General features: G+C 43.4%; 1 protein-coding gene across 8 annotated transcripts in view; it reads left to right on the forward strand.

Moving 5' to 3' along the window:
* Positions 1–6,210: 6,210 nt before the first annotated feature.
* Positions 6,211–14,237, forward strand: part of BICD1 (BICD cargo adaptor 1) — a 189,557-nt gene continuing 181,530 nt past the window's right edge. For 4 of the 8 annotated variants that reach the window (XM_036456906.2, XM_036456908.2, XM_045587896.1 and 1 more), the window contains exon 1: positions 6,213–6,886. In XM_036456906.2, the coding sequence (XP_036312799.1) occupies positions 6,674–6,886 (213 nt within the window). In that variant the 5' untranslated portion in view covers positions 6,213–6,673. Of the gene's footprint in view, positions 6,887–14,237 lie in introns of all 8 variants that reach the window. The other 4 variants (XM_036456898.2, XM_036456899.2, XM_036456910.2 and 1 more) reach the window with 2 other exon arrangements.

A 14,237-nucleotide genomic window follows, 5' to 3' on the forward strand; every position in this document is an offset into this window, starting at 1 on the left:
CTGGTGGTCAGTGTGCATCACAATGACCTGTTGTTCTGCAGTTGGATTGATTTGCATATTAGGCTTTTATTATATAGGATTGGTGAGCCTGGGACTGAATCTTATCTCTAGAACCAGGCCTAATATAGATATTCATTGAAGTTCTCACTGCCTGACCCTTAACATATTGTCAGGGACAGACTGAATTAACCGCAACCCCTGCATACTGTGAAAATAATTACTTCTTTATTTTTTTCCATAAGTTTGTATGATAGCATAGGAGGTTTTATTTAAATGGCATAATATATACACTGAGTGGCCAGATTATTATGATCTCTGAACACATAATAATCTGGCCACTCAGTATATATCCTATATAATAAAAGGCTAATATGCAAATTGTCCCCTTGACCAGGAGTTTGACCAGCAGGCAGGCTGGCCAACTGCCCATGTCCCCTCCACATGGCCAGGCTGGCTGGACCCCATCCATGCACAAATTCATGCACCAGGCTTCTAATACATATATATACACACACACTGAGTGGCTAGATTATTACATGTTCAGAGATCATAATAATCTGGCCACTCAGTGTACTACATAACAGCAAACGATGAGAAAGGAGTGAGGAAAAGAAGAAAGAAGGTAGATCATTGAGAAGAAACTAAGAGAAATTTGGGTAATAAGAATATCTGAACAGCTGCTAGTCAGGAACTGGTTTAACCCAGAGCAGGGATTGGCAAACTATGGATCACTGGTCAAAACTGGCCCAATGCTTATTTCTGTACTACCCACGAACCAACAGTAGTTTTTACATTTTTAAATGGTTGGGGAGAAAGTATTTTGTGACGTGAAAATTATAATAAATTCAATTGTCAGCATCCATAAAGTTTAATTGGAACACAACTGCCCATTTGTTTGAGTATTGTCTCTGGGTGCTTCCGGAGTGTCATGGCCAAACTGGGCAGTTGTGGCAGAGATCACATCACGTGGCCTGAAGAACCTAAATATTCGCTATCTGGTCTTTTACAACAAAAGGTTGTCAACCCCTGGACTAGACTTCTGAGCTTAAGTTTTGATGCTTCTTTCTTCTCCTTGTCTACACCCCTCCTATTCTGTGCACATCTTGGTGAGCCCCAATCTGATCTTAGTGGTGGCGTCTGGTTAAAAGGGAGGGTCTTGGTTTATACCTAAGTCTGCAGTGGAAGAGGCCCAGAAAGAGCAGAGAACTTAACAGATGGCAAAACTGGGTTTGGATTCTGGCTCTGTTGCTTGTAGTGTATCTTAACAAGCATTCGTTTTGCCATTTATAGCATCGGAATAATACTTCCGAGATGTGTATTGTGTAGACTAAAAAAGTTGAGTATGTATAGTGCCCAATATATATATTATCTTCTTTTCTTTTCTTTTTTTAAAAAAATATTTTATTGATTTTTTGCAGAAAGGAAGAAAGAGGGATAGAGAGTTAGAAACATCGATGAGAGAGAATCATCGATTAGCTGCCTCTTGCACCCCCCACACTGGGGATATGCCCGCAACCAAGGTACATGCCCTTGACCGGAATCAAACCCGGGATCTTTCAGTCCGCAGGCCGATGCTCTATCCACTGAGCCAAATCGGTTTTGGCTATATTATCTTCTTTTCAATACTTACTGCCTTCCCGGTTCCCTAAGGAACAATGCTTTAAGCTTATGGTTGTTCCCCTAAATTCATAGAGATGGTTTTGGGGATGAAGAACTTCTTCCATGGAGTAGTTATTTTCTTAGGGTCCTCTCTGATGGGGTGACTTTTAAAGTAACCTTCTTGCGCTCTAATGGACTTCCTCTCTAGACTACATCAGGACACCTTCACCCTGGGGTCTGAGGAGGTTTGCTTTGCACAAGTAATACTGTGGCTAACCTAAAGGATCTGTGCTTACATGTGACTTTTCATAGTTTCATTGACATTTACCAACTGTGTTTTCATTTCCATTTTGTGTTCTCTCTCTCTCTTTTATAAAAAAATATATGTCTGGATTTACACTTAAAATGATTCTCATTATCCTATAATATTTCTTCCCCTGTAGATATTCCTAAAACAACTAGATCCTAATTATATATATATATATATATTCTACCAAAATGCTCTTAAATTCTTTCATTATCTGCTCTTAAACATATACTACAAACATTAAGTGATTTGCTGTGCTTTTAAATGTTACTTGTTTTTCTATGCAAAATATAGATATTCATTGAAGTTCTCACATTTAAAATACTTGCATGATTATTGTTATATAACAACTTTGCTTTTGGTCTGGATAGAAGCCACAGTGATGACTCAGTTCATTCCATGAACCTGAAGTCTAATTTCCTAAAATAGACAATAGCTGAGTTATGTTTATGTCATAAATTAATGAAACAACAGTATATAAAAATTATAAATGTGGCTCCTGTTTTATTTATTTATTTATTTATTTATTTATTTATTCCAGGTCAGGATACATACCCAGATTGCAGGTTCAATTCCTGGTTGGGGCATGTATAGGAGATAGCCAATAGATGTTTCTCTCATATCGATGTATCTCTCTCTTTTCCTTCCCCTCTCTCTAAAAATCAATTAAAATGCTTTAAAAATGTTTAGAACAGGGCTTATCATAGATTGGCATTCAAGATATGTTATCCTTTTAAAAAGTTGAAGAAAATGATGAATTATCGATAGGTTAGGATTAATCTTTATATCTGTTTACTAAATTGAACATCAAGAGCTTTTAAGAGGGTTTTTCTGAATCACCAGAATACTGTAGTTTAAATAAATTGTCAATGAGGCTTGTGTAACTCTGTCTAGCATGTGGCCAGGGGCAGGGCATAGCATCTTTTGGTCTCTCAAGTATCATCATGAAAATAGGCTGGTATATCCAGGAACTTCAGTAGGAGAAATCAGAGGACAGAGTAGAGAATTATTATGACATGTGCTTGGTACTTACTAAAAAAATTTCAAGCCCTGACCAGGTGGCTCAGTCAGTTGGAGCATCATCCCTTTGTGGACTTGATTCCTGGTCAGGGCACATACCAAGGTTGCAGGTTCAATCCCCAGTTATAAGGGAGGCTCTCCCTCTTTCCCTTCTTCTTTCTAAAATAAATGGAAACATATCATTGGGCAAGGAGTAAAAAACTCTTTCTTTTTTTAAAATATATTTTATTGATTTTTTTTTACAGAGAGGAAGGGAGAGAGATAGAGAGACATCGACCAGCTGCCTCTTGCACACCCCCTACAGGGGATGTGCCCACAACCGATGTACATGCCCTTGACCGGAATCGAACCTGGGACCTTCCAGTCTGCAGACTGACACTCTACCACTGAGCCAAACCGGTTTCGGCTAAAAAACACTTTCAAAAATAGCAGAAAAAAAGAAAATGCCAAAAAAAACACTAAGAAGTTTAGCTGGGTATGCAACACAGTGCCAAATCATCTAACTTTTCCTCCACTGTCAACGAGAGAAAGCACTTCTAAAATGAAATGATTTTAGGAGGCATAGTGATTTGTTTGACTTGGTTTACTAAAAATTATTATGCAAGTTGGTTATGTAGCCATGGCATCAGCTGGGTTTCTATGGTTACAAAAACAATTACTCTTCTACAGTCTTTGCAACAGAGAAGTGTTTGATTATGTTCTTAAAGTTGTTTTGTAGTCCAAGGAATTTTATTTCGACCTAAAGAGCAAACCTGAATGTTTAACTGTTTTTCTGAACTGTTCATAATTTAAAAGAATCAGAGGAGAAAGTTAGATTACGGAGATGTCAACTGTGTGCATTATGTTTTGCATTTAGAATCACACATCCAGGCAATTCATGCTGCAGGGCCCACACACTAACCCCACCATCCACTGATGTGTTCCAGGTCGCCCATTTTCCATTGCCTGTGACTAGTACTTCCCTCCATTACCCTGTCTTCTCCTCTCTCAGCAGACAGAAGGCAGAAAGAAATAGAGTCCCTAACCTTTTATTTAATTTTTGTTATTTATTTATTTTTTAAAATATATTTTATTGATTTTTTTTCCCCCACAGAGAAGAAGGGAGAGGAACAGAAAGATAGAAGCTAAGCAACTTACTTGTCCAAGGGCACACAGGCAGGAAGTGGCTCCAACTCCAGAGCCAGGCCCTGAACCGCTATGCTCCACTGCATAGAGTTAAGGCAGCAGGCAGAGCATATAAAACAAGACAATTTCAAGAATTACACGGAAGTAATAAAAAATTGGTGGGACATAAAACAGAGCTAGGAATGATATAGGTGACATGCTGGGCATTTATCATCTCTGCTTCTCTGCCAGGTTGAATTCATGGTGGTTGCAAGTTTTAAGTATTTCCCCACCCCCTCCACCCCCCATTCACTTATCAGAGAATATTAAGTTGCAGTTGTCAGCATCTGGAAGGAAGTTTTCTTGTTTGTTTCAGAGGCACTGAAATCACACCCAGAGAGCCTCTTAGTCAAGGGCATGGTCATTTGCTACTCTTTCCACAGCATCAGCAACTGTCCTTTTTTTTTTTTTTTAAGTCATGTACACAATGATGGGAGAGTTGATTCCTGCTTTCTAGTGTGTGTGTGTGTGTGTGTGTGTGTGTGTGTGTGTGTGTGATGAACAACTCCTGGGCACTGAGAAAAAACTGGTCTATTGATCCCACAGCCTCCTAGTTACACAGAAATAGCTTTTTTCCGCCAAAACCGGTTTGGCTCAGTGGATAGAGCGTTGGCCTGCGGACTGAAAGGTCCCGGGTTCGATTCTGATCAAGGGCATGTACATTGGTTGCGGGCACATCCCCAGTAGGGGGTGTGCAAGAGGCAGCTGGCCGATGTTTTCCTCTCATCAACGTTTCTAACTCTCTATCCCTCTCAATTCCTCTCTATGTAAAATCAATAATATATATATATATATATATATATATATATATATATATATATATATATTTAAAGAAATAGCTTTCCCCCCCACTTCTATCCCTTCTATCCTGTTGGTTGTCCTCCATCCTCAACTCTTCTTTATTCTTTATTCTCTTTCACTCTGACTTTGCCTTCAGCTCCTTTTGTACAATAACTCTTTATCATTGCTCTTCATATTGACCAAAGTGGCCATGTTAAAGGAAGATATAATATTTAGTTATGGAAGCCAACATAATGATTGAGTGCAGGGCCTTGGAGTTATGATTCAATTTGTGGCTTCATCACTGAAGAGTTACCTGACTTCGGGAAATCATTTAACTTTTCCTTTCACCACCTATAAATTGGAGGAGGGATAACGGTTCCTACCTCAAAGAGTTGCTGTTAGGATGGGAGAGAATGCATGTGCCATTCTCAGAAGAATGCTTGGCACATGGTCTCAATAACTATTAGCTCATGTTATTTAAAAATGTTTATTAGGGGATTGTTGTACTTAGGGAACTTCATACAACTTTCCTTTATTGAAGAATCCAGAGAACTACTGGGGCAAGAAATAGTGGCACTCAGAGGCTTCCTGGGGCAAGCACCATAGAGATTTTGTCTTTTCTTCTTTGTGATAGTGATCTTGTGATAAGCTGGGCCCGGAAAGCTTGGACAAGGGCAAGCATCTTTTGCAGACTTTCCTCGGGTGGAGATTACCTTGTTGAGTGTGAGGTGACCCAGGCCAAGGGATGGAAGTGGGGAGAAAGCAGTTCGATAGGCGTGGGCAGCACAGCGTTTGGCTCCCGGAGGCTGAGGAAGAACCCAGGCCAGGACGATGCGCGAGCCCGGAGCGTGTCCTTATTGTTTGCTTTTCTTTGAGGAAGACGCTGAGTCTAGGCAGTTTGCAGAGCTGGGGCTCTGGTGTCAGGGACGGAGCAGGGGCGCCCACGGCACTGTAGGGGGCTTGGCCCTGGAGGGCTGGCTGGGCGGACAGGGCGGAGGCTCCCTCCTGAAGTGTCCAGCAGCTGTCCCGCCGCTGCCTCCTCCTCCTGCGTCCTGCACCCCCAAGCCTCTGCCTCCCTCGCCCACTCCCACCCCCTAAGCAGTGGGTGGCAGTGCAGCTGGCGGCGGTGCAGCGAGCGGCGGGTGCAGTGGGTGCAGTGGGCTCAGTGGGTGCAGTGTGCAGCGAGCGGCGGCGGTGCAGCGCGTGGCCTCGCGCGCCCCAGCAGGACGCGCCTCAGGACGTGGGGTCCTTCCCTCCTCCCCGCCTCCTGCCCGCTCGGCGCGGGCCTGGCGGAAGGAGGAGGGAGGAGAGGAAAGAGAGACGAGGGAGGGCGGGGGCCGGGCTGCATCACTCCGCACCGGCTGCGGCTGCGGCGCGGTCAGAGGAGCAGGTGGAGCTGGCGGCGCGCACAGAGCGGAGCGCCAGCTCCGCGGGGACCGCAGTGACGCTGCCCGGAGACGTGGCGGCCCGGCGCCTCTGAAGCAGCAGCAGTCGCACCCCGAGCCGCCGGGGCCATGCCGCTGGGCCGCTGAGCGCGCCGGGCGCCGGCCGGGAGGACACCGCGGCCGCCGCGCCCTGCGCTCTCCATGCTGCGTCCCGCGTCAGCGTCTCGGGCGGTGTAGCTGCTGCCGCCGCCGGAGGAGCAGGCAGGACATTGCTCTCTGCTCCTTCATTCAGCCACACTTTTCTTTTCCATTTGTATCCCCTTTCCCATCTCCATTCCCGTCTCCCTCTACCTCGCCTGCTCGGCATCCGTCTCCCCCGCCCGGTGACCCCCTCCCGCCTCCGCGCGCCGGGGCTATGGCCGCGGAAGAGGTGCTGCAGACGGTGGACCATTACAAGACGGAGATAGAGAGGCTGACCAAGGAGCTCACGGAGACGACCCACGAGAAGATCCAGGCTGCCGAGTACGGGCTGGTGGTGCTGGAGGAGAAGCTGACCCTCAAGCAGCAGTATGACGAGCTGGAGGCCGAGTACGACAGCCTCAAGCAGGAGCTGGAGCAGCTGAAGGAGGTGAGTCCGCCTGTCACCCCATCTTCCTCGCCGCCCCAATCCTTCCCATCCCCAACCTCATCCTTAATCCTTTATTACCAGGTCGGAAAGGATGCTATGGAAAGGATGGTTTCTTCATCTCAGAGCCCTCTGGGGATAAGAGACATTGAAAGGGTCCATTGTTTTCCTCACCAGAGAAAAATTGCCCAGGAAATGAATGTAGGAGCTGGAATTTGGGAGGTGGTGGCTGTGGGGGTGGGAGATGCATGAGAGTCTTGGAGTCCCAGCACTCCTCTCAGGCGACAGACATTCCACTGGGTCGGAATGTTATCCATCCAACTTCGCAAAGCTGCTGTTACTGCAAACCCAGGTTTCAGGGACAACCCCATAACTCCAAGGCTTTGAGCAGGTTTGTGTCCGGGGACCCACAATTTCAGGATGTAGAACCTAGGGTGCCTTATGTAGAATTCTCTGCCAAAGGTAACCACTTCTTGATGAGAGAGGGGACTGTTAGAAGGACTCCCTGCCAATCCCATTCGGCAGTCTTCCTTCTGCTGGGCTTTACTTATGATTGTCATCTGGCTGAGGGAGAAAAACAACTCTGCTGGAGGGTCCCACTGCCCTGTGTTCACCTGAGTCAGGCCGGCTGGGCCTGTGCTCAAGTCTTATGAGGTCACCCTGACCAGGGGAATGCTAACTCCCGCACAAATGGTCTGAAGCAATACGTGGGCAGACCTGCCCTTCACGAGAGGCTCTTGTGTTGGAAAGGACCGCATTTATCAAACGGGACTGTCGCAAATGGACACTTGCCCTCTTCAGTCTTTTGGTGTTTGGCTTCTTTTACAGACGGGCTAATGGATTGGGAGAAAAGAATAAGTATGCTTTGATTTCCTATCAACAACACTCATAGGAATATACCTATTGTTGAAGGAACTCAGTCTGTTTCATCCCATTTCTGAGACACTATGGGTAGCAAGTCGCTGGTAAATACATTTAAATGTACACAGTGCTTGGCAAGTCTTTATTTTTAGGTGCACATTGGCGTTTGAAATGTTAATTCTAATTTTGTATATAATACCAAAAATGCATTTCTTAAAACACACTCAGTTGTTGTTGTTGTTTTTTTTGGGGGGTGGGGGGAGAGGGGTGGGGAGGGAGCATCTTATATTGTGTTGTTATAGTTTAAAACATTTATGGCATAACTAATCAACTTGCCTTCTAATTGAGTACATAATATGGTAAGCATATATACTTTCAGGTACCGTTTAGTTTTTATTCTGATGCCTAAATGTCCCCAAAGTTAATATATGGTAAAGATCCTACCTGGAAATCGGTTTTTTTGTGTGTATCAGGCTGTGAATTTCTCGTGCAGGTTTCTCTGACCGTGTCCATGTCTGGTTCTAACAACAGCTGGACTTACTGGTATTTTCCAGTTTAGATTGGGTCTTAGGCTGATGTGTTTAAATCCAGTCAGACTAAACCTTGTGAAACAGGATGATGATTGTAATTCTCAGAGATGTTTTGATGTTGTCTACAACCGTCATCATGGCTTTGCCAAGACGAGGAAGTGCAGACCAGGCAGAGTTAAGCCAGCCTGTCCTTGATAAAGGAGGAAGACTTATTCTAGTGAAATGGAGTAGAACTGTTACCTGACCTTCCTGCTGGATTTAAATAACCCTTTCAGGGTTTTTTTTCCCTTGTGTCATTGTACTGACCATGCAGAGTAAACCTTAATTCAGTTGTTTTTTGCCTTTTCTAGATCATGAGCTCTTAGGCAAGGAATCTGACTTAATTTATTGTACTTTGTTCTCAAAGTCTTTAACATAAAGCCTAGCACAGCGAGTGTGCAATAAGAATTTTAAGAAAGAATAAATTTATACTGGGAGAGGATACCTTTATCAAGCATTCACTAGTCAATATTGATTAGTGTCAGAGAAAGACCAAGAAAATTAGGAAGTACGGAAAGGGACTAGTGTTAAAAAGAACTACCTGTATTGCTTTCTTCAGCAATAGTGGGGAAAATGACAAAACAGTGTTTTGTAGGAATAGTGTAACCTGGTTTCTTTCTTTCTTTTTAAAAAAATATATTTTATTGATTTTTTAAAGACAGGAAGAGAGAGGGATAGAGAGCTAGAAACATCGATGGTGAGAGAAACATCGACCAGCTGCTCCTGCACAACCCCTACTGGGGATTGTGCCCACAACCAATGTACATGCCCTTGTCCAGAATCGAACCTGGGACCTTTCAGTTCGCAGACCGACGCTCTAACACTGAGCCAAACTGGTTTTGGCGTAACCTGGTTTCTTAACAGAGAATAATGCAAACACCAATCATTTTTTTTTTTTCCTGTAAGAAATTTTTCTTTTTTTCTGTAAGAAATTTGAGGCATATTTTGTTCTTTGTGGCAGGAGGGTAATAGAATTTATCAGGAGGATTTTTACCAAATGATACTTGAGAAGGAGAGAGAGAGATAGAAACATCAATGATGAGAGAGACTCATTGGTCGGTTAACTCCTGCACACCCCCTACTGGGGATTGAGTTCTGACTGGGAATCCAACCTTGGCCTACTGGCTCATAGGGCGACATTCAACCACTGAGCCACACCAGCCGGGCATCTCTGGCTTGTGTCTAGGCTCTTGCAACAAATATGACTCATTATTAAATAACTGGGATGGGAATGTCAACAGAAAAACACTGTACTAAGTCCAAGTTGGACGTTAGTAATTTGCATTGCAGCAATTTGGCTCAGTCTTTACTGGCCGTTTTGTTTCTGAGAGTCAGCACCCACAATGCCGCCGCCTTCCTCCCCAGGCCGGGCTCTGCCCTGCCCGTAGTGCAAGTGAGCCGTGCTGCCTGGAGACGTACAAAACCAAGAGGATGAAGTTATTACTTTTCCTTTAGACATGTCTTTCCTCAGTCCGGATTGCCTTTTGGCCTGGGCTGATAACACGAAGGCCTGTACCCTGTGCCTACAGGACTGCTGAAATTGTGTTCCCAAAAGAACACACTTCAGAGAAAAGGACTAAGGATCTGAAAAAAGGGTGGCGTCTGACCTCACCACGGCCTCCTTTTCATTATACTTGGGCAGCTGGACAAAGCAGCATGTCCACTAGAATGCTTGACCGTGGTTTGAGTTCACAGATAATGCTTGCTTTTCAGTGACCTGAGGGGCACCCATGCCCAATTATGTCCTGGCTGGTTTTATGTCTGGGATGTGCGCAAATCAACACCGTCTGTCCCCAGGCCAAAATAGTACTTGAAGAAGTCATGATTCTAAGATAACTTGAAAAACAAAAATATACATGTATATATATATATTTTTAAAAATCCCATAGAGCCCTGACTGGTTTGACTCAGTGGATAGGGCATCGGCCTGTGGATGATGAAGGATCCCAGGTCGATTCCCATCAAGGTCATGTACCTTGGTTTCGGGCACATCCACAGTGGGGGGTGAGCAGGAGGCAGATGATTGATGTTTCTAACTCTCTATCCCTCTCCCTTCCTCTCTGTAAAAAAAAAAAAAAAATCAATCATATATATATATATATATATATATATATATACACACACACACACACCATAGAATTTAAATTTAAGGATTTCTTTTAAACTTAAAAAATATAGTTGAAATTTTAAATGTAGTCAAGTTTAAAAAGATCCCCTAAGACAGGAATGATTCAGCATTTCTGGTATAATTTTAGAAAACATATCCACATGACAGGACAACTTTAGGAAAGTTGTGCAGCTAGGTTCCAACAAACTGTGGACTAAGAATCTTCAACTCATTTTCTTGGTCTGTTTCTCAACCCTGATACCAAGGATAGACACCGCCTGCTGAAGAAGCACTGTGTGGGCACTGCACATGTGTTTTTTTTCCCCCCAGGGCCATAGTGAAATCATTCAGTAAATAGTGTTTAATTTACTTTTAGAAATTGTCACATTAGGGACCTGATGAAAGCCACTTAATTACCTGCCTTCATCTTTAAAGAACTAATTCTCTCCCCCCTCCATGCTTAAGAAAAATTGTTAGCTTATTTTATGCCTGTAAATTCTAATCATGAAATCATATGGGGGTGGGGAGGAAGTAAAAAAACACACCAGATTTCCACACCCCCATCTATGAATAAACAGAAAGTTAATTCTTTATTTGACTTACTCTATTATTTTTCCCTTATTGCTTTTAAAGAAGAAATTTATTATTCAGTTTATTATCAAATGAATCAAAACATCTAAAATATATCAACATAAGCTCTGGGAAACTGTGGACAACCTCAAAAACAAACATAACCTCTTTCAATCACATTTCTCTTTTTTTGACCCAATTGCTTTATCTTGCATCATCCCCTCTTTTTTCAACTCAACATTTCAGCTGTGGCAAAGTTACTTCTCAGATACCATTTCAGGGGATTTTATACTCTTTCATTACATTTACCATGATTGCACGAACATGGATAGCAGCCATGGTTTGAAGATTTTCTTTTCTTTTCAGAATTTCATGCTTACAAATATTCTTCCTTGTCGTCCCTTTAAACGCACTTGTACTTTATGGATATTGATATTGTGTGCCAGGTTAAAAATATATTTAGTTGTATGTTGAAAAATATAGTAAAGTGGACTTTCTCATACACAAGGTTATACCTATAAATATGGCTTTGAAGGAGAAGAGGACATGAAGAGATGCATAGTCTTACTATTAAGTCCTTCATTATGGTAAAGAAAGACATGTGGCCGAAACCAGTTTGGCTCAGTGCCAAAACCGGTTTGGCTCAGTGGTAGAGCGTTGGTCTGTGGACTGAAAGGTCCTGGGTTCGATTCCGGTCAAGGGCATGTACATTGGTTGCAGGCACATCCCCGGTGGGGGGTGTGCAGGAGGCGACTGGTTGATGTTTCTCTCTCATCGATGTTTCTGGCTCTCTATTTCTCTCCCTTCCTCTCTGTAAAAAAATCAATAAAATATATATAAAAAAAGAAAAGAAAGACATGTGAAGTCAGGTAGCCACTGCAAAGGGTCACAGTCACAGTGGGTCTCAGTCACAGTGCAGTTTATTTATTTTTAAAAAATATTTTTATTGATTTCAGAGAGGAAGGAAGGTAGAAACATCAATGATGAGAGAGAAAATTACTGATCAGCTGCCTCCTGCACACCCCACACTGAGGATCGAGCCCACAGACTGGGCACATGAACATGTGCCCTGACTGGGAATCAAACTGTGGCCTCCTGGTAAATAGGTCAGTGTTCAACCCTGAGCCATGCTGGCCGGGCAGTCCCAGTGCAGTGTAGAAGTCATGGTGTTGGTCACAGAGGGTGGGGTGGAGCTGTGCCAGGCAGAAGGGATAGTGAGGAGGGATTAAACCTGGGAGGCTAGGGCAGAGCTCAGTGTTGGATGTGACTGGAAATAGGCATTGAGTTGTGAGTCTCAGGATGGGTAGATAGTTCCACTCACGAAGGAAGGTCCAATGGCCTGGAGCACTTTTAGAGAAGGAAGTTGGTGGCGAATGAAGATATGTGAATCCTTTTAATTCATGTTTTCTTTGAGGGGAGGCATAAGTTGCAAGAGGAATTCAAATACTCAGCTTTCAATAAAACAAATGAAGAATCTGTGTACTTGGGTGCCCAAACCTAATTCCCAGAATATGGAATATATGAACACTTTAACTACATTCTCGCTAACTAATTCAGATTGTATTCTGAATTAGGAGACGTGCAGACGAGTACACAGTGGAAAAAGCAGAGACGCTGGGTTGGCACAGTGAGCACCTCCAGGGCAGCTCAGCAGAAAACTAGCCCTGCTGACCTCTCTGGAGAGAGGGGCGGGAGCAGCACCTCCCTCCCTCACTGGTACTTGAAATTCCATTAGTGCTTTTAAGTGTTTAAAATTTTTTTCATAAGAGGTTAGTTGCACTTTAAAAATTACCATTGTATAATTATGACAGCTTCTGGCTCTCACCCAAATTAGATAAAAATCACATACACACACACACACACACACACACACACACACAAATCCTCTGCTCCCAAATCTGTCTGCATTGCTACTACTATAGTGGGTATTCTCTTATATGTGTTTTAAATACCTTTAAACATACAAATTTGTATGCAGGGTTTTTTGTTTGTTTGTTCTTGTTTTTATAAAAGTGAAATTGTGCCATGCAGAGGGGAGGCATAAGTTGCAAGAGGAATTCTTGCTACCTGGCATTTTTCATTTACTAGTATGTACTTTTATTTTTTAACATATTTTACTGATTTTTTTTTTTTTACAGAGAGGAAGGGAGAGGGATAGAGAGTTAGAAACATCAAAAGAGAAACATCGATCAGCTGCCTCCTGCACACCCCCCACAGAGAATGTGCCCGCAACTAAGATATTGATACATGCCCCTGACCGGAATCGAACTTGGGACCCTTCAGTCTGCAGGCCTACGCTCTATCCACTGAGCCAAACTGGTTTCAGCTACTAGTATGCACTTTTAAAATACAGTGTTTTGAAGGACAGGACTGTATTAAAATATATATATATTGTTGATGTCAGAGAGGAATGGAGAGGGAGAGGGAAAGAGAGATAGAAATGATGAGAGAGAATCATTGATTGGCTGTATCCTGCATGCCCCACACTAGGGACCAAGCTCACAACCTGGGCATGTGCCCTGACTGAGAATCGAGCTGTGACCTCCTGGTTCATAGGTCCACCCTCAATCATGAACTACACTGGCTGGACAGGACTGTATTTTTAAGGCACTGATGTTTAAGGTGTGAAGAAAATGGGGCGGATTAGGGAAGAAAGCCAGAAAGCCCCAGGGAGTGTGGGTGGTAGTGGAGTGCAGGTGGGTGGCTCAGGTTCTCCCCTAAGAATAGCTTGGGTGGTAAGTGACAGAGAACACGTGTAGATGTGTCTAAAAGAAATGGATGGGATTTGTTTGGTTGCCCCATACCAATCAATAACAAGAAAAAGAAAGTTTTGTGGGTGAATCAGTAGCGAATCTGATTTATTTTTTTGGCTGGAGGGAGCTATGTGTATCAGCATTAACGGGTGGCTGTTGACCATGGCCAGCAGTAGCCAGCCCTGCAGTGTGGTCACGTCCTGTCCATACAGGGTCTTGGTGAGAAGCCAGGATGATTCAGGCAGTTGGGGCTCATTATGTCATCCCATCTTTGCCTGGTGATACTTGCGTTTTGAGATGGCTGGTTAGGACCTTCTACAGCATCTCAGATTCAGCATGTGAATGAATACAGGCCATGGGGAGAAGAGAGTACAAGACAGGAAAATGTGCCACAAAACCGTTCTTCCTTGTGGCAATTGATACCTTTTCTTCCTGGGATTTAACTACTTTGTCTATAAAATTAAGGATTTGGAATAGATAATCTCTATGATTTT

Source organism: Pipistrellus kuhlii, unplaced genomic scaffold (genome assembly GCF_014108245.1).
Source record: "Pipistrellus kuhlii isolate mPipKuh1 unplaced genomic scaffold, mPipKuh1.p scaffold_m20_p_3, whole genome shotgun sequence".
NCBI classification, from domain to species: domain Eukaryota; kingdom Metazoa; phylum Chordata; class Mammalia; order Chiroptera; family Vespertilionidae; genus Pipistrellus; species Pipistrellus kuhlii.